This window comes from Callithrix jacchus, chromosome 3 (genome assembly GCF_049354715.1).
Source record: "Callithrix jacchus isolate 240 chromosome 3, calJac240_pri, whole genome shotgun sequence".
Classification (NCBI taxonomy): domain Eukaryota; kingdom Metazoa; phylum Chordata; class Mammalia; order Primates; family Cebidae; genus Callithrix; species Callithrix jacchus.
This window is the reverse complement of record NC_133504.1, coordinates 129157737-129178631: the sequence shown is the minus strand read 5'-3', so window position 1 is coordinate 129178631 and position 20895 is coordinate 129157737. Positions and strand designations below refer to the sequence as shown.

At 37.6% G+C, this 20895-nt stretch overlaps 1 protein-coding gene across 3 annotated transcripts in view; it reads left to right on the top strand.

Moving 5' to 3' along the window:
- LOC144581955 (uncharacterized) overlaps nucleotides 1–20895 on the top strand; it is a 134016-nt gene that overhangs the window by 75273 nt on the left and 37848 nt on the right. The window contains exons 3-5 of one of the 3 annotated variants that reach the window (XR_013533454.1): nucleotides 1678–1788; nucleotides 2273–15993; nucleotides 16264–17632. Coding sequence is in view for 2 of the 3 variants with exons in the window: in XM_078367960.1 (XP_078224086.1) it covers nucleotides 1678–1788; nucleotides 2273–2333 (172 nt within the window). In the remaining variant the exon portion in view is untranslated. Of the gene's footprint in view, nucleotides 1–532; nucleotides 664–1677; nucleotides 1789–2272; nucleotides 15994–16263; nucleotides 17633–20895 lie in introns of those variants that run through there. The other 2 variants (XM_078367961.1, XM_078367960.1) reach the window with 2 other exon arrangements.

Here is a 20895-nt window from a genome sequence, read left to right as displayed (position 1 = left end):
GTTTAAGGCATTTTGTTCCTGACTAGCTGCCTCACCCATTATCTTCTTGTTCTTGGAATTTGTGACACAAAGAACAATATATAGCCACTTCATATCTTATATTATTTTAATATAAGTTCTTAATAAGCAACTTAGGAACAGCTTCCTTTTCTTTAAAAATGCACTTGTAACTGCTGCAAATCAGATTGTATATTCAGGGCAACTTGAATCTATGTTCCCAGGTTGGAGTCCCCAAACGTGGTCCAAATAAAGTCCCAACTTATGTTAAATTTCTCTCAGCTTTTTCCTTTAGACAGAGAGTACTGTGGCATGCAGCACCTTATAAAATCTTTGTCTTACTTTCTGGAAGAGTTTACATTAGACTTCAGTATTATTAACCTTTATTTGTAGAATCATCATTCTTCTCCTCAAAGGTTCCTCAGCTGCTATGCCTATGGAGTAGGCATTCTTTTATTCTTTTACTTTCATAAAAAACTTGCTTTCCCTTTAGTCAATGGATTTGCTCTGAATCCTTTCTTGCATGGGATCCAAGAATCCTCTCTTGGAATCTGGATTGGCACCTCTTTCTGGTAACATCTTCCTGGTGAACTATGAAGAGAGTACACTGAGGAGACCCCCGCAACCCAAAAGAAATAGATTGCAGCACTAATTGGCTGACTTTGGGTAAGTGGGGAGCATATACCTGGGTAAAGGATGGGATTAGTTAAGAGGCCCAACTTAGGGATGTTTTCTAACTGAACTGCTCTCTACCCTGAATACAAGAGGCCATAATAGTTAGGTAGGAATGTCATTGCCCCTGTTCACCATAAAGAAGTTACAAAAGATGGATCTTCATCCTTCTGCAACTCTTAGTTTTAAGGATTATCTTGTAAAAGAGAAAGGAGAAATATGTCAGACATTTAAACCAGAGCAACTTCATCTTGAGTAGGGGCCATATGAAATAAGGCTGAGAGACCCACTGGGCTGCATTCCCAGGATATTAAGACATTCTAAGTCACAGAATGAGATAGGAGGTCATCCCAAATACAGGTCATAAAGACCTTGCTGATAAAGCAGGTTGCAATAAAGAAGCCAGCCAAAACCTAGATGGCAATGAGAGTGACCTCTGGTCATCCTCACTGCTCATTATACACTTATTATAATGCATTGACATGCTAAAAGACACTTCCATCAGTGCTGTGACAATTTCCAAATGTTATGGCTACATTAGGAAATTATCCTAAATGATCCAAAAAAGGGGAGGAAGCCTCAATTATGGGAATTGCCCACCTCTTTCTTGGAAAACTCATGAATAACCCACCCCTTTTTTAGCAAATAATCAAAAAATAACTATAAATATTCTTAGTCTAGTATCCCAACCTTCTGCTCTGTCTATGAAGGAGACATTCTTTTATTCCTTTACTTTCTTAATAAACTTGCTTTTACTTAAAAAGTGAATATTCTCATATTTTACAGGGTAAATGCATTAGGATAGCATTCAAGGTTCTCCATAACTGTCCACAACCTGGTTTTTCTATCATATTTATTAATAGTTATCCAACAAAAACCTACTTTACATCATTAAAAAATGATGTTCTTATTTAATGTCCCTAAGATATATGATATCATTTTTGTCCTTCACTTACTTTATATTTTACTTCTTATTATAATAAGTTATTATTATTTTTGTTTTAACAGGAAAATCAAACTCTGCAAAATATTCCAGAGAGGTTTATTCCGAGGCAATAGGAGTGATCATGGGCCCAGAGAAAACACAATTTCAAGAAGTCCTGAGAAAGTGTGCCCAAAGTAATTAAAGTTTGATTTCATACATTTTAGGGAGGCAGGAGTTACAGGCAAAGATATTAATCAATACATGGGAAATATGGCCCGGCGCGGTGGCTCAAGCCTGTAATCGCAGCACTTTGGGAGGCCAAGGCGGGTGGATCACGAGGTCAAGAGATCAAGACCATCCTGGTCAACATGGTGAAACCCCGTCTCTACTAAAAATACAAAAAATTAGCTGGGCATAGTGGCACATGCCTGTAATCCCAGCTACTCAGGAGGATGAGGCAGGAGAATTGCTAGAACCCAGGAGATGGAGGTTGTGGTGAGCCGAGATTGCACCATTGCACTCCAGCCTGGGTAACAAGAGTGAAACTTCGTCTCAAAAAAAAAAAAAACATGGGAAGTATACATTGGTTTGACCTGAAAATGGTGGGACATCTAGAAGGGAAGTGGCTTACAGTTTATAGGTAGATACAAAGATTCTTTTTTTTTTATTGCATTTCAGGTTTGGGGGTACTACATGTGAAGAACATGCAAGATTCTTTACTTTGCAGTTTTTTAAAGGAGTAAGTACCTGTCTGTTATGTCAGTCTTAAGATCTCTATTTTAACATTAATGCTGGTCAGCAGTTATGTCTAAACTCCAAAAGGGAGAAAGTATATCACAGCAAGTCTGACCCTCCTTCCCGTCATGCCCAATAATTCAGTTTTTAAGGTTGTTCTCCCCTGAGGAAAGGGGGCAGTTTAGGATTTTACTTTAAGTTTACTGTTCTCATAAAACACCCTATTTTTTCCTGACAATAAATCTTATCGATTTTTCAAAATCTAGCTCAGATTTTAGCTTTTCATGTCAACTCAATTCTCACAGCAACCCTATGAGGTACGTTATTACTTGTTATTTTATAGATTGTTAAACTGAAGCCTGAACAAGTTAAATAACCTGCCAAGCATTTCATTATTAGCATGTGACCCAAAAAAATCTGCTCCAGAGTCTTTGCCATTGCCTTCTCTACTCTTTTAATTTTTCTAAACTCCTAGAGAAGAAAATATGGTAAAATGGGAAAAGATACACTTTAAAACTCTGGCTGCAAATTTGAGCTGGGTTATTTACATTCTATATGACCTTCGGCAAATTACTTAAACTCTCAGAGTCTCATTTTTGTTTTTTTAAAAATAGAAAATAGTGAGGACGAAGTTAAAAAGATATATCTAAATTTCCAGACACATAATAAGTGTTATGTATTAATATCCAATTTTGCCTCTCTTTGCAAAGATTATAATGGTGAGAAAATTATGGCAGTGAAAGGGATTTGACTTGGCTCCATCTTGCCCTTAAACTCCAAGCTACCTTTGTTCATTCCTGGGCATAGCCAAAGTAACTCTGAAAGGAATTTAGTTTATAATTTAACTTTGGAACAAATACAATAACAGCGCTTCCCTAAACAAATTCCCTCCTTGCTGGGGGAACAGACTGCCTTCATAAAGCTAACAAATGAGACACGAGATTAGAAATTATGGCACAGAAGTCATGCAGCTAGAGGCTACAAGATTCCTAATCTCCCCAGTTACTCCTATGAATAACATAACTATTGTGAAACCTAACATTGGTGTTCAAGGTATTTTTTAGACCCTACATTATGACCTGTCAGCTGGCACCACCCAGACTGGTAAACTGGCTCATCTGGTCTTACGGCCCCACCCGGAACTGACTCAGCACAAGAAGACATCCCCAACCCAACTAATCAGCATTCCCCATTTCCTAGTTTCCGCCTGCCAAACCATTTGTAAAAAACCTTAGACTGAATTTGAGGGGAGGCTGATTTGAGTAATAATACAATTCTGATCTCCCATTTAGCTAGCTCTACATGTATTAAACTCTCTATTGCAGTTCTCCTGTCTTGATAAATCAGCTCTGTCTGGGAAGCAGGCAAGAAAAACCCATTGGGTGGTTACATATTTACCTTCCCTCATCTTTTTTATAAAATCAGATCAAAATGTTTTTTCTGCTCTTCCATTATGAGGTCATTTGTGAATTTCATTTGACTCTAACCTTTTAGCTTTAGTACAACAGACAGAACTGGTTTGGGTTGAATACTGTTTAGGTTAATACTCAATATCCCTAGCTTAAGCCAAGCTTATAAATTTACTCAACGAAACAAGAAGCTACATTTACCAGTCACTGCCTGATGATCAGAGAGGTTCCACAGTGGTGTTGGCTTCTCCATCATATATTAACCTGCCATGGCCATGGGCCCTGTACAGAACTCCTCCCAGTCAAAAGTCGATCAGTTTTTTCAAAATCGGTGTCTGATGATGACTGTCACCCACAGCCTGGTTAAAAAAAGTGGTTAGCTTGTCAATTCCAAAAGCAGATTTCTCTATTTATATTACATATTCATGACTGCAAATCAGTATTATTAATGATGTAAAACACTCTGATTAACATCTATATTAACATAACTATTTGTGAGGTTCCTTCTGTTTAAATTTGGCCAAGATCCCAAAAGCTGAGAGAACATTACAGTGAATAGCAACTAGCCCCATATTCTAGAGTAGGTATGTAAGGACAAATAATAATTAAAAATAGGAGTCTTAATTCTCCCTTGAAAATTAAGAAATTCCCTTCCCTCCTTTTCAGTATTTATTTTAGAAAAACAGTAATTGTAAGTACTTTCATCTTTCTTTGAAGTGTATGTAATTCTTATGAAGACTAAATAGGCCTTTTGTCAATTTTATAAGCCAGGGAAGTCTTTCTCAAGAACTGGGAACCATCTCTTTGAAATGTAAATCATGGGAGATAGTGCCCTTATCTCCCAGTTTCTGTGTCAGGATATCAGCTTGACTTCAGTTGACACCTTGCTACAAGTTACAAAACTATCTCCTCCCATAAAGATTTGAGTAGTTTGATATTGTCTGAGTAAATCCAATTAGCTAAAACAGATGCTCAGGTAATTGGCAGGTAAAGTTAGAATGAACTAGGGTGATGTCAAGTCCTCTTACTTGAGGATTAATCCTGTAAATGTGTATACATGGGTTGTATCTGTTTGGCTGTATAAGACAGTGAGGTTCCTTTTTGTCTTTGCAACCTCTTAATGGTTGCCAACTCTTAAGTGATTGCCTGTGACATATGTCAAATTCTGGTTTAATGCTAATTCAATAATAAAAATGTTTTCTTTCTCTACCACCTTTGTGGAGAGATTTATTGGTTGGGAGACAATTTGTTTTCTAATTATATTTCCCCAACAATTCTGGAAGGTGGGATAGAGTGAGATTGTCAGTTCCTGGATTAAGCAGACTACTAAAGGTCTGTGGTTCCTAACCCTGCAATTATTCTAACTTGGATAGCATTGTCTACAATTTTTCTGTGTAATTGATCAGTGTTCTATAATTTCCTTCGTTCTATTCCTCTAGCAGATGAGTCTAAATTGTTTGCTTTATGCATATGATAAAGTCCAGTATTTATTTAAAAAAAAAACTCATTAAGGGTTGTATGACTATCTTTTCTGTTTTCTCTAGTCATTTATGAAAAAACTTAGAAAAATTTGTTCCACTGACAGATTTGCAATTATTTAAAATGTAAATAATTTTCTGGTAGCCGCAGAAACTAAAGAGCAATGCAAAATGGATACTTTGGCTTTGTTAGAATTATTTGCTCCCCAGGGGCTTAAGGGCTCACTAGCCAAATTGCAATATTGCTTAACTAAGGTAAAAATATTTAGGGCATCTGAAGACTAAATAGGCCTTTGTCAACTTTATGACCCAAGAATGTCTTTCTTAAAACGTGGGGATCATCTCTTTGAAATGTAAATATCATGGAAGATAGTACTCCTGTCTCCCAATTTCTGCAGAAAGACAGGAGCTTAATCTCATTGGGCACCATGCTGCAAGTTACAAAATTACCTCTTCTCAAAAAGATCCGAGAAATTTGATTTTTTTCTGGTTAAAGCCAACTGGCTAACACAGATGATCATGCAATTACCATGTGACATTAGGATGAACTATGTTCACTTACTTCAGAACTAGTTATTGCTTATCTTTAAATGTTGTATGTAATGGGTTGTATCAATTATATTAAGCATTGATATTCCTCTTGGTCTTTGCAACTTCTTAGCTGATTGCCTGTGATGTCCAACACATTCTGGTTTTATACTTTTTTTTTTTTTTTTTTGAGACAGAGTTTCGCTCTTGTCACCCAGGCTGGAGTGCAATGGTGCGATCTCGGCTCACCGCAATCTCCGCCTCCTGGGTTCAGGCAATTCTCCTGCCTCAGCCTCCTGAGTAGCTGGGATTACAGGCACGCGCCACCATGCCCAGCTAATTTTTTGTATTTTTAGTAGAGATGGGGTTTCACCATGTTGACCAGGATGGTCTTGATCTCTTGACCTCGTGATCCACCCGCCTCAGCCTCCCAAAGTGCTGGGATTACAGGCGTGAGCCATTGTGCCCGGCCTATACTTTTTAAATTAAAAAATTGTTTTATTTCTTTCTTTCTTTCTTTTATTTATTTATTGATGACGTCTAGCTCTGTCACCCAGGCTAGAGTGTAGTGGTGCAACCTCCACCTCCTGAGTTCAAGTGATTCTCCTGTCTCAGCCTCCCAAGTAGCTGGGACTACAGGCATGTGCCACCATGCCCAGCTATTTTTTTGTATTTTTAGTAGAGATTGAGTTTTACCATGTTAGAAAGTGCTGGGATTACAAGTGTGAGCCACCACACCCAGCCTACTTTCTCTACTGCCTTTGTGGAGAGAATTTCTGGGTTAGGAGAGTTTTGTTGTTAGATTTCTTCAGCAGACGCTACCTTTGCAATATGCTAAATTGTTAACAATCAATTGTTTTATCTTTCCTGATAGATGAATAATATATTTAAGATTGAGGTCTTTGGCTATTCTGCTCTGCATTCCTATTTAGTGCTACGCTAAATAGGAATTACGTATAATGCATTACACATAATCCAAATTGAGATGGATATATATCATGAACAACATGATATTGTTTAGGTAATTCATTATAAAATTACTATGATAATTTAGTATTTCTATAAAAAATATGGATTAGTTTTTATTTTCTTTGACTTCTCAATTCATCTTTTGTTTTCTTATTTTATTTTATTCAGGTATGACATCTCTCATTTCTACTTCTCTTAACCATTGCTTTGTTTCTGTGTTACATGGAACAGTAATTGACTAAAGGATTCCAGAAAGTTCTGTTACATTATTATGAAAAATATACATATGGATTTGTCTGTTTTCACGCTGCTATAAAATACTATCCAAGACTGGGTAATTTATTTTAAAAAGGGGCTTAATAGGCCGGGCACAGTGGCTCAAGCCTGTAATCCCAGCACTTTGGGACGCCAAGGCGGGTGGATCACTAGGTCAAGAGATCAAGACCATCCTGGTCAACATGGTGAAACCCCATCTCTACTAAAAATACAAAAAATTAGCTGGGCATAGTGGCGCGTGCCTGTAATCCAAGCTGCTCTGGAGGCTGAGGCAGGAGAATTGCCTGAACCCAGGAGGCGGAGATTGCAGTGAGCCGAGATCATGCCATTGCACTCCACCCTGGGTAACAAGAGTGAAACTCCATCTCAAAAAATAAAAATAAAAAATAAAATAAAAAGGGGCTTAATTGACTCACAGTTTCACATAACTGGGGAGGCCTCAAGAAGTGTACAATCTTCATGGAAGAAGAAGGGGAAGCAAAGCTGAATGTTATAAGAATGTGTAAGCAAGACTGATATATTTTACATGGTGTCAGGAGAGTGAGAGCACACAGGGGAAACTGCTACTTTAAAACCATCAGATCTCATGAGAACTCCCTCACAATCACAAGAACAGCATGGGGAAACTACCCCCTTTATCCAATCACCTCCCACCAGGTTCCTCCCTTGACATGTGGGGATTACAATTTAAGATGAGATTTGGATGGGGACACAGAGCCAAACCATATCATTCTACTCCTATCTCCTCCCAAATCTCATATCCTCACATTTCAAAACCAACCATGCCTTCCCAACAGTCCCCCAAGTCTTAGCTCATTCCAGCATTAACTCAAAAGTCCAAGTCCAAAGTCTCATCTGAGACAAGGCAAGTCCCATTCACCTATAAGCCTATATAATCAAAAGCAAGTTAGTTACTTCTAAGACACAATGAGGGTTACAGGCATTGGGTAAATGTTCCTGTTCCAAATGGGATAAACTGGCCAAAACAAAGGGGCCACAGGCCCCATGCTAGTCCAAAACCCAACTGGGCAGTCATTCAATCTTAAAGCTCCAACATCTCCTTTGATTCCATATCTTATATCCAGGGTACACTGGTGCAAGGGATGAGCTCCCACAGCCTTGAGCAACTCCACCTTTGTGGTTCTGCAGGGTACAGCTTCTGTGCCTGCTTTCATAGGCTGGCATTGAGTGCCTGTGGTTTTTCCAGGTGCACAATGCAAGTGGTCAGTGGATCTACTATTCTAGGGTCTAGAAGAGAGTGGCCTTCTTCTCACAGCTCCACTAGACAGTGCCCCAGAGGGGACCCTGTGTGGGGGTTCCAACCCCACATTTCCTCTCTGCATTGTATTAGTAGAGGTTCTCCATGAGGTCTCTGCCCCTGCACAGACTTATGCATGGACATCCGGGTGTTTTCATACATCCTCTGAAATCTAGGTGGAGGTTCCCAAACCTCAGCTCTTGTCTTCTGTGTACCCACAGACCCAACATCACATGGAAGCCACAAACGCTTGGGGCCTGCACCTTCTGAAGCAACAGCCTAAGCCGTACCATGGATGGAGCAGCTGAGATGCATGGCACCATGTCCCAAGGCTGCATAGAGCAGTGGAACCCTGTGCCTGGCTCACACAAAACCAGTTTTCCTTTCTTGGCCTCTGGGCCTGTGATGGAAGGGGCTATTGTGAAGATCTTTGACATGCCCTGGACACACTTCCCCCATTGTCTTGGCTGTTAATATTCAGCAGCTTGTACTTATGCAAATGTTTTCAGTCAGCTTGAATTCCTTCCCAGAAAGTGGATTTTTCTTATCTAACTCATGATCAGTTTGCAAATTTTCAAACCTTTATGCTCTGCTTCCCATTTAAGCATAAGTTCCAATTTCAGACCATCTCTTTGTGAACTCATATGATTGAACACTTTCAGAATCAGCCAGGTCACCCCTTGAATGCATTGCTGCTTAGCAGTTTCTCCTACCAGATACCCTAAATCATCTCTCTCAAGTTCGAAGTTCACAGAAGTCTAGGGCAGGGGCGAAATGCCACCAGTCTCTTTGCCAAAAAATAGCCTGAGTGGCCTGTGATCCAGTTCCCAATAAGTTCTTCATCTCCATCTGAGACCACTTCAGCCTTGGCTTCATTGTCCATATCACTATCAGCATTTTGATTAAAAGCATTCAACAAGTCTCCAGAAGTTCCAGACTTTCTCACATCTTCGTATCTTCTTTTGACCCCTCCAAACTGTTCCAACCTCCCTCCATTACCCAGTTCCAAAGTTGCTTCCATATTTTCAAATATCTTTATAGCAGTACCCCACTTTTGGTACCAGTTCTCTGTATTTGTTTGTTTTACACTGATATAAAAAAACTACCCAAGATAAAGAAAAGAGGTTTAATTGACTCACAGTTCTTTCTTGCTGCGGAGGCCTCAGGAAACTATAATCATGGTGGAAAAGGGGGAAGCAAAACATGTTTTACATGGTGTCAGGAGAGACAGAGTGTGCAGGGGAAACTGCCACTTTTAAACCATGAGATCTCATGAGAGCATGAGAACAGCACAGGGGAAACTGCACCCATGATTCAATTACCTCCTACCAGGTTCTTCCCACTTCATGGAATTACAATTGTAGATGAGATTTGAGTGGGAACACAGCAAACTATATCATTCTGCCCCTGTGCCTTCACAAATCTCATGTCCTTTTCACATTTGAAAAGCAATTATGCCTTCCCAGTAGTCCCCCAATGTCTTCTCACTCCACCATTAACTCAAAAGTTCAAATCCATAACTAAAGTCATGTGAACTAAATGGCATTACAGTTTTTATTTTTATGATGAAATATTTTATTTTTAAGAAAATTAATCAATGTACTATCATCTTTAACAAAGGATGAACCTTGAGAAAATATTAGAGGATGTGTTATATTTGTTACAAATTTCTCATTGTTGATTAACATTTCAGCATTGCTCTCATTAAGAAATTTGGGAAAGAAAAGGAACATAATTTAACCCAAACTAAGTAACTAATGGTCAGTTTTAAAAGCTTAACTATTCGGATTATTTCATTACCCAAAAACTGAGTCACTGACTATCAGGCCTTTTTGCTTTTACCACTTACATTCTAGTCATTACCCCACATGTCCACTAGATGGTGTGTAAGGACTGAAAAAATAAATAAAAATCAAAGAATTTAGAGGGAGATGACCACAGTGTTAGTGAAGAAGAGCTGAGAATTTTCTTTGGATTTTATTCCTTGTAATTCCATATACTCCAAAACAACTGAGAAAGATCTATACTAAAGAAAACTTTTTTACTTTTGTTATAAGTAGAACTTTCAATGTTGTAAAAGAAGTAGCACTCAAATATAAATTTCCTCAGCAAGGCAAATTACATCTATAGAAGGGTGCAGCTCACAGGTGGAACAATGGCAAGTGCACATTTGGACAAGGGAGGAAAAGGAATACTTATGCCTGAGAGAGGTTGTCCCAACTGCTGTGTTGTTCCCCTATTGGCTAGAGTTAGACAGCACCAGCTAAACTAATCCTGACTGGCTATAATAAAGAGAGCAGGGGTCTGAGCTGGAGTGGCAGGGTGGGTGGTTTAGCAGAAGGATGGTTAAGGGCAGGTCAGAGCAGGTAGCCAGGAGTGACCTAAGTCAAAGAAGGTGACCATATAAGGTTACTGAAGCAGTTGACTAGGATGAGTCAGGACAGAGCTGGGGGGGCGGGAGAACAGATGTGAACTACTGATTAGAACCAGTGGAGAAGGCTGTTTACTGGAATTACAAGGAAGTGAAACTTTAGAATAGAGAATTAAAGAATAAGAGAACTGAACATACTGACATATTCATTCTTTGAAGAGCAACTTGGGATTCACTATATCTAACACTTTCATCCTGGCCAACATAGTGAAACCCTGTCTCTACTAAAAATACAAAAACTAGCTGGGCATGATGGCATGCCTGTAGTCCCAGCTACTCAGGAGGTTGAGGCAGGAGAATCACTTGAACCCAGGATGTGGAGGTTGCAATAAGCCGAAATCATGCCAATACATTCCAGCCAAAACAACAGAACAATACTCTGTCTCAAAAAAAAAAAAAAAAAAAAAGTTATTTATGGCATTTGCCTACCAAAATTACTTTTTGAAAAAAGATTTGAGTCATTGAACATAAATGTCTTTTTGGTCAGCGGTGTGCACAGAAATAGAGATGGGAAGGCAGAAGGAAGCAACACTAGCAACCACTGAAAAAAACTCTTGTGGGCAGATGGAAGAAAATGTGGGCTGCTCTTTTATTTAGCAGCCATCTACAGAGGAATTTTATTGTTCTTTGAGAAACATTCTGTTCCTCCTAGGTCATGGCTTATTGATGGCTGTGTCTGCCTTAAATGACAGACTGTAAGGAACAGCCATCAGTCACTCTACTCTTTGGAGCTACCAGGATTCAGCTTCCACAAAATAAAGGTACAAACAATGTAGGTGGTATTTGCTTGATTTATCATGCTGTTATGCTTTTGGATCATGTCACCTAACAAGAATTTTAATGACCTAATTGAGATGACTCTGTAATTAATTTTTGCAAAACATCCCCAGAAAGTAAAACAAACAAACCAAAAGTCAATATTTTAATTTCCTAGTTCCCCTGGGAATTCTAGAAACTTGGAAGATACTAACACTTTGGTGCTGTAATAACTGGGTACTAGGATCACTCAAATTACCCAGCCTCAAGAATCTGAGGAGCTCATTATGAACAACAAAAGAAATTTCTATCACTCAGAAAATTCCAAGGATTTTAGGAGCTTTGGTGACTGGAACCAGAATACTAAACATTTGTCTTATTCTAACACAGCCATATAAACTAGAATTTTTCAGTGTATTGGAGATTTATCAACAGAGAACTAAAATAAACTTACATTCTCAGCAGTAGTGGTAACCTCATTTCAAAGCTATGTATACTTTTGAATGATATAGATATGAATATAGGAAAATTCTGATTTATAAGAATCTCAATACATTTGCTCAGAGCTGTACTAGGCTGTGATAGTTCTTTTAAACAACTACCATTGTAGGTGAATGACAGGTATATAATAATCACCTTCATACTAGGTAAGTTTTCTCTATAAAAAAAATTCAAAGAATTTTGTGTCAGGAAAGGGTTGTGACTTGAGAAATAAAAGTAAAATCCTAAGTTCCCGTGACTGAATGAATGGATTTCCTCTTGACCAAGGGAACCCCAGAGAAAGCCTGCATTCATAGCCATAATGGCATGAAAGATCAGTCACACCTCGTAATAACACCTCCCTTGCTAACTGTTATTAGATTTTCTTTTCTGCTACCAATAAACTCGGTAGTCCCCAAAATGGGATCTTTCCGTTTGGTATCGTAGAGCCAATACATGGAAGAAAAAATGAGCATCAAGTGAAGCAAGCTTTATTTGATGGCCAATAAAAGGAGAAGCAGGAGCATAGCTCACTGATCAACTTCTCATCTCGTGAGAGGTGAGGAGTTAAAATGTAGGGTCTCTTTAAGGAAAGGCTTGGACATTAAAAGTGAGGGGAGGCATATTCATATCCTTTTTAGAAATGGGCAGTGATATCAGAACCGGAGTCCAACCTTGCTCTTGTTCTTTTACGGTTTCTTCTGGTCATTGTCTGTCAGTGGTGATTGTTAACTATTATGGTGCTGGTGAGTGTATTATTTAGAATGAAAATTGGATTATAATGACGTCTGAGATCTATTTAAGGCCACTCAGTCAGCCGTCTTGATTCTAACTGGTTTTTGACTGATTCTCCTGAAGAGGAACTTCTGTCTGCATGCCTTCCTGTTTCTGAAAATAAGCAAAGTTACAGCAAGGTAGAAATTCAGCTATGTCACATAGGTATTATACTAGGTAATAAATCAGCTAAACAGAAATCAGCTTTTTCAAAAGACTGCTAACTTGTCTTCCCAGGAATAGAATGAAGGTCAGATGAGATTAATCATTCCTTCACCTCTCCCTGAGACATCTGCTTTCTCTCTTCCCTTTTTTCCTCAAATGTTCACCTATCTTATGTACACTGGGCATTTACTGGGCACTAAATAAAGTCTCACAGGTATGTAATCATTTGCCTTACTGCCACCAACCCTCCTTTTTGAAGGACAGAAGTCTCTATGTCACTCAGGCTGGAGTACAGTGTCATGATCTTGGCTCACTGCAACTTCCACCTCCTGGATTTAAGTGATTCTCCTGCCTCAGCCTCCCAAGTAGCTGGGACTACAGGCACATGCCACCACACCTGGCTAATTTTTGTATTTTTAGTAGAGACGGAGTTTCACCATGTTGGCTAGGCTGGTCTCGAAATTCTGACCTCAAGTGATCCAGACACCTTGGCTTCCCAAAGTGCTGGAATTATAGGCATTAGATTAGTTTCAGTAAAAGTAAACTCTAGGATGTAAAAAAATATGTATCTTTCCTTTAAAACTTTAAAGAATTCTAATCCTCAAAAGATGAGATCAGTGGGTTTTGGCCTATATTGAAAATGGTGAAATAAATTATTATTATATACAGTCTTGTATATCCAAGTGCCAGATTTTTAACATTTTACATCTTATATTTTAATTACTAATATTATACTAATGTTAATTTTCTGCTTTCAATAACTATTCTATGGTTATACAAAATGTTTGCATTAGAAGTAGAGTGAAAAATATAAGGAAACTCTTTTTATTGTATTTGCAACTTTTCTATAAGTCTGAAATTTGATCAAAATAAGTTTTTTTTAAGCTGCTCAAGTCTCTGAATAATCTTTATTAGACTTTGTTGTACATATAATAAAATAGCCCAGTATTTTGAACACTGTGGCTTTTGTTCTAGTTTCAGCTATATTACCCACCAGCATTTTTTCTCCTGGCTTAAAAGATTGAACTAAACTAGATCTAGATTCACTATGGCATTCCTTCTATGCCTAACATTATGTAATCTTATTATTCCAACTTATATATTCTGGATGTGATAACCTCATCTGGTGTATACATTGCAAATATATATATCCAGACTGTGGCTTTCTTTTTCATTCTCTTAATAGTGTCATTTTGTAAACAGAAGTTGTTAATTGTAATGAAGGCCAATTGTCACACTTTCCTTGATGGTGGCTGCTTTTTTGTGTCCTGTTGATGTCCAGGCAGAAGTCTGCTTTAGGGGCAGATACCTTATGGTGAAACTTTGCTAGGAAAGTGTAAAGGGGAAATGTGAAGTTGGAGCCCCCACACAGAGTCCCTACTGGGGTACTGCCTCAGTGTAGCTGTGAGAAGACGGCTACCATCTTCCAGACCCCAGAACGGAATATCCACCAGTAGCTTACACTGTGCACCTGAAAAAAAAAAACAGGCACTCAATGTCATCCCATGAAGCAGGCACCTTTTGCATCAGTGTGCCCTGGATGTGAGACATGGAGTCAAAGGAGATCATCTCAGAGCTTTAAGATTTAATGACTGCTCCGCTGGACTTTGTACTTGGATGATGCCTGTGACTCCATTGTTTTGGCCAATTCCTTCCACTGGAGTAGAAAAATTTACCCTATTGTATCTCAAAAGTAACTAACTTGCTTTCATGGCAATTACAGGTGAACACGGTATTCACAGGCTCATAGGGACAAGGAAGGGACTTGCCTTGACTCAGTTGAGACTTTGGATTTGGACCTTTGGTTAACACTGGAATGAGTTAAGACTTTGGGGGATGATTGGGAAGGCATGTTTTGAAATGTAAACGGGACATTTGGGAGGTGCTAGGGATGGAATAATATGGTTTGGTTCTGTTGAGGGAGTACAATTGGAGATGAAACTTGGGTGGGGACACAGAGCCAAACCATATCATCTCCCTCCTGGTGGGAAGTGACTGTATAATAAGGGCAGTTTTCCCCATGTTGTTCTTATGATACAAAGTGATTTGATGAGATCTGATGGTTTTATAAGTGATAGTTTTTTTCCTACTTTCTCTCTTTTCCTGCTGCCTTTTGAAGAAGGTACTTGCTTCTCTTTCACCTTCTGCCATGATTGTAAGTTTCTTGAGGCCTCCTCAGCCATGCAGAACAGTGAGTCAATTAAACCTCTTTCCTTTATAAATTACCCAATTTGGGGTAGTTCTTTATAGCAGTGTAAAAACAGACTAATACAATGATTATGCTTTTCATATTTAATTATCTATCTACTCTAGCCTGAATTTATTGCACTGTATGTTATAAGAAAGAGAGGTCAAGTTTCACATTTTTATATGAATTATGAAGAAAAAAACATCAGGATCCCAAACTCACTATACTAATGGGAAAATTAAGCTTGACCACTGAGTCGTGCAAAAAAACACACACACACACACACACACACACACACAAAAACACAAAAAGACAAAAAAAAACCCTATTTTCCTTTTGTTTCTTATAAATTTGTGAAATTATCTTATGGAAAATGTAGATTTACTGAGTAAAAGTCAAATGCATAATTGACCTCCCCCACCCACATTCTTCCTTCCAAATGTAAAATGTATATTCACTGAGCATTGATCAGAGCCTCACAAGAATGTAACCACTTGACTCATTGCCTACCTTTCCTTCTTTTTTTTTTTCTTTCTTCCCCTCCTTCTTGCTCTTTTTCCTTTAAATATTAAAGTTCCCAAAACCCTGTTTGAAAAAACTCAGGCCACAAATACTATTGTAACTTGTATTTCTTTTTCCCAGGCATGTCCTCCGCCTTGGCAAAATAGATCTCTGAATCCACTGAGGTCTGCCTCAGTCACTTTTTGGTATACAGGTTTATTAGTCTGTTTTTACAATGCTCTAAAGAACTGCCTGAGACTTAGTAATTTATAAACAACAAAAGGTTTAATTGACTCACAGTTCCTGGCTGGGGCAGTCCTCAGGAAACTTACAATCCTGGTGGAAGTTGAAGAAGAAGCAAGCACCTCTTCACAAGGCAGCAGGAGAGAGAAAGGGAGAGAGAATGTGAACTGCCAAACACTTTTAAACCATCAGATCTCATGAGGACTCAGTGAGTATCATAGGAACAGCATGGGGAAACTGCCCCCATAAACCAGTCCCTCCCACCAGATCCTTCCCTGGACACATGGGAATTACAGTCCAAGAGGAGATTTGATTGGGGACTCAGAGCCAAACCATATCAATGGAATATCCAATTAACTCAGAACCACTTGCTGAAATGCACAGCTGTTTGCCCAATAAATTGTAGTTGTGCACTTGTCATAAAATTAGGTGACTATATGTATGTGTCAGTTTCTGATCTCCATTCTCTCTTCTATAGATGTATCTGTCCATCCTCACAATAATACCACTACAGTGAAGATGTCTGGAAGTATAACATTTAGGTTTGACTTCTTCAAGACTGTATAAGGTTAGAAACGGTATCAAGATTCAGAGGTAGAAGGCAAGTCTGTGATGAGGTGCAGGGCCACATTCAGACAGGCCTGATCAGGAGTTTGTACTGACCAGGATTTGGTGTTGACCTTGTAACGGTGAATTAATGTTTAAATATGTGAAGATTGGCTGTCTTGTCTTTTTTTTTAATTCTCTCTTTTCCTCAGTTTTTTATTAAGTGTAACATATAGGAAAAGTACCTTTCTTATTTGATTATTGTGAGCAATAATGTATTAATTCTTAAAATTATACTTATTATATAGTATACTTCTATTATATAGTAGACTCTCAGTTAATGCTTGATATTGTGATTATTGTTTTTCTTGTTAGTATTCTTATTTTAGCATCTGGAAAGTGCTCGACATTTTACTTTGAGGCATTACAGTTGCATCTCTTTCTACTGTTGAAATGATATGGACAGATAAGGAAAACAGGTGTACATAGGGATATGGCTTGCAAATGTTAAACCACAAAGTGCTGTAGCATGGCACCACAGCAATACCAAGGGAGATCATTTCCTCTTATTTAAAAAGAAGAATGAGAGAACAGGATTTTTGAGAGTGGGTACTAATCCTGTTATATTTTTAAATTTTAATGGGAAAATGAAGAAATTACTTAATACATTAAAAAACTAACAAAATGTCTTTCATATTATAAACATTCAATATGCATCAGCTAGTAAAGAAATTATGAGCTGGGCATGGTGGCTTGGGCCTGTAATCCTGGCAGTTTTGGAGGCCAAGGTGGGCATATCCCTTGAGCTCAGTAGTTGGAGACCAGCCTGAGCAACATGGCAAAACCCTGTCTCTACAAAATTAAAAAATAATAAAACATTTTATGGCATATGGCACGTGCCTGTAGTCCGAGCTACTCAGGAGGCTGAGGCAGGAAGATCACTTGAGCCTAGGAGGCAGAGGTTGCAGTGAGCTGAGATTGCACCACTGCACTCCAGTCTGGGCAACAGAGTTATCTTGTCTCAAAAAAAAATTATCTTCATTTCTGTACACCAGCATTACATGTATTAAAAAGCAATAAGTGTAGAAAGACATCTATACTACAGAGATGTACTTTTACATTAAACCACTAAATGAAAGATATATTTGTTTCTTAAAAACAAAAAGAAAACATACTTCTCATGGTACTCATTAGGATGAACATCAGTTGTGCTAAAATTAAAGTAACATAGCTTTAAAAACATTTGATGTCCACTGTATTATTATTGTCAATATATTATTAAACAAAATGTTGTATTTTTATGTAGGTCATTAAAAAATAAAAGGAAAATGTATGCATAACAATAAGATTAAAAATGATAATAGTAATATTATAACTGAAATTAATGTATGTACTGAATAATTTAGAAACCAACTATTTTTGGTTTCAGAAATTTTGCCTTTTAACTAGAAAAATTCCAACTTATCTCTTCCAAGTAAAATATTTCTTGATTTTATAATTTTTCCAAATAAGACGAAAAAACACAACCAAAAGAGCTAAGGATATGCCTACATTTATAAGCAGTATTCTTTTTTTTCTATAGTTTTAATTGGGTAAATTTGAAAGCCTAGTGGTTTATTTTTTATCGTTGAAGGGATCAAAGTATTAACATAGGAAATTCAGGATGCATCAAATGTAATGGGAATTAGTGATTGTTTATGCTGCATTCCTTTACTGAAAATAAATCATTTTAGAAGACTTTAAAACATTTGAAAAGTTTCCATGCTGAAGAAAAATGATAACTCTGCAGATTAGCAATTATAATATTTATAGTTCCCTACTTCAACTTTGTTCTCAATGCTTTCTTGTAATTATTCAGTGACCAACGTCAGTGATGCCTCTCCTTCTGCGTATGGCTATTTCAAAATTTGTCCACTATCCTTAAACCTCTTACAAAATTTTTTACTAAAAGCACTGGAAAAAACTAATTGATGACTGTCTTTTAAAAATTAAGCACATTTGGTGTGGTCGAGTGCAGTGGCTCACACCTGTAATATCAGCACTTTGAGAGGCTGAGGCAGGCAGATCACGAGGTCAAGAGATTAGACCATCTTGGCCAACATGGTGAAACCCCGCCTCTAATAAAAATGCAAAAATTAGCTGGGTGTGGTGGTCTGCACCTGTAGTCCTAGTTACTCAGGAGGCTAAGGCAGGAGAATAGCTTGAATCCGGGAGGCAGAGGTTGCAGTGGGCCAAGATCACACCACTGCACTACAGCCTGGTGACAGAACAAGACTCTGTCTCAAGAAAAAAAAAAATACTTCTTACTGTATTCATTTTCAGCCATATTGTTGCCACATTGACCTTCCTGTAAAATATATAAACAGAGTAAAAAACAAAAATTATACCCATGAAGGGTCAGATATGTCTGTCTTCTATAAATTGAGCAAATCTGTACTTGACTATGTGTTCAAGTTCAATACAACAGCTGACTCCTTGGCCTTCATGTGATCAGTGTTGTGTTGGTCCACAAACAAAAGAATGCCCACAGATGGACCCCATGTTAGATTATCTCATAGACACTGTTGTACCACCATATGTTATATAAGCTTTGGTTTGGGGATGATCTAGGATTGGGTGACTTTTAGCAAGATTACTAATTGTATGTCTGAAAAATAAGATGGGAAATGCAATATAAGGCAATGAAAGATAAAGTGTTTTCTATGTAACAGTGTTATTGCATGCATTAAACTGCATTAAAATGCTTTAAGATCTCAGAGTAAGAAGCACCTAAGCCCACTGGGGAGGTAAGTGAAGGCTACATGAAAAAGGTATTGTGTGACGTGAGACTTTGAGACTTGAAAAATGAGTACGAGATTGCCAGGATGTAAAAATGAAAGAGCACATTCACAATAAATAAAGAGCAAGTGTGAAAAAGAAAGAGGGAAGCAAACTAAAAATGCATTCTCTTAAAGAAACGGTGATGTCACTGAATGTAATATGTAAGGTGTCCAAGGCAAGGCAACAGGGAGTGGAGTGGGCATGCTGGAATCAGAGGAAAGACAGGCCACACTTTATCATGAAATATATTATCACTTCATAATAAAGTTGTGAAGTATTTTCTCATAGAAAATCCAATCACTCATTAAAAGAGGTGTTATTATTTTTCAGAGGCAGTAGGGGAGATAGGTGTAAGATTGCAGAACAAAGGACAGAGAGACAATCCAGGAAGTTACTGAAAAATCCTCTGTGATATGTAACTGCATTTGAAATAAGGTACTTTGATTCTGGCCATAAAGAATGTGACTCTGGGTTAAAAAATGCCAACCTAGGCTGAGCACGGTGGCTTATTTCTAGAATCCCAGTGCTTTGGGAGTCTAAGCCTAGATGATCTCTTGAGGCCTAGAGTTCAAGACCAGCCTGGGCAACATAGTGATACTCTGTTACTTCAAAAAATTTAGCTGGGCATGGTGGTGTGCACCTTTAATCCCATTCACTGGGACTACTGAGAAATGAGGCTCACTGCAGTGATCTATGATTGTACCACTCTGCTGCAGCCTGGATGGCAGAGAAAGATTTTGTCTCAGAAAATAACAATAACCCCTTAAAGTATATAGTTTTCTCCTTAAACTAGAAAATAAATATGAAGAAGTTAATTTTATTTTTAAATGTTTTATTAATACATGTTTAATAAATTATTTCCTGTTTGACTATTATCACTCTGGTTATTACTCATGTTTTCAGTATTGTTTTTTCATGTCTTATCAAGGCATTCATTCTGTGGGATCCACCTATGCCGTTGAGTATTGGGTACTAAGGTACTTGGTTTCCTGTCATCAATTCTTCATAGAAGCTATTAGGGTACAGAAAATACCTTACTGAAAATGCCTTATAGCAGTTGGAATTCTAAACAGATTAAATTAGGAGATCACATAGTTAAATGCCTTTCATATGACAGATAAGGAAATGGGGACAAGAAAGGCTGAGTATTGAGAACTATTAAAACACTGATGTAAATAGGAATACTCACATTTCTCATACTTATTTTTATATTCAATTAAGATATGAAATACAACCTTGATGTGTCACAAATAGTGTCTTAAACAAATGAGATTATCAATGACAAATTCAAATATTTTAAAAAGTGTTACACATCATTATAATTATAATGCAAAAAATTATAGCAAATTGCTAACGAGCTATACTTGTTTTATGTATCCATTTTTTATATTAGCTCTCATTTTCTAACTTAATATAACTTCTTAATTTTTTGAGTTGTGCTGAAGGGGATTGACTTATATTTATTTGTTCCATACATCATTTTATTAAAGTTTTTAAGTATTTTAACTTACAGAAAAGCAAGTCTATGAATCATTAGCTTGTGAGAAATAAAATAATTCTGATTTTTAAAAAGTATAACTTCTTTTAGATGACAAACTATTAAACACTACTTCTAAGAAAAATTTGAAGTGGTAATCTAAAACGTGAATTTCGAGTATCATCAGAATTGTTGAGTTTGAAAATCCTTCAGATGTTTAATCAAAAGCCTAATCTTAATTCAAAGGTAATAAAACTATTGAAAAAA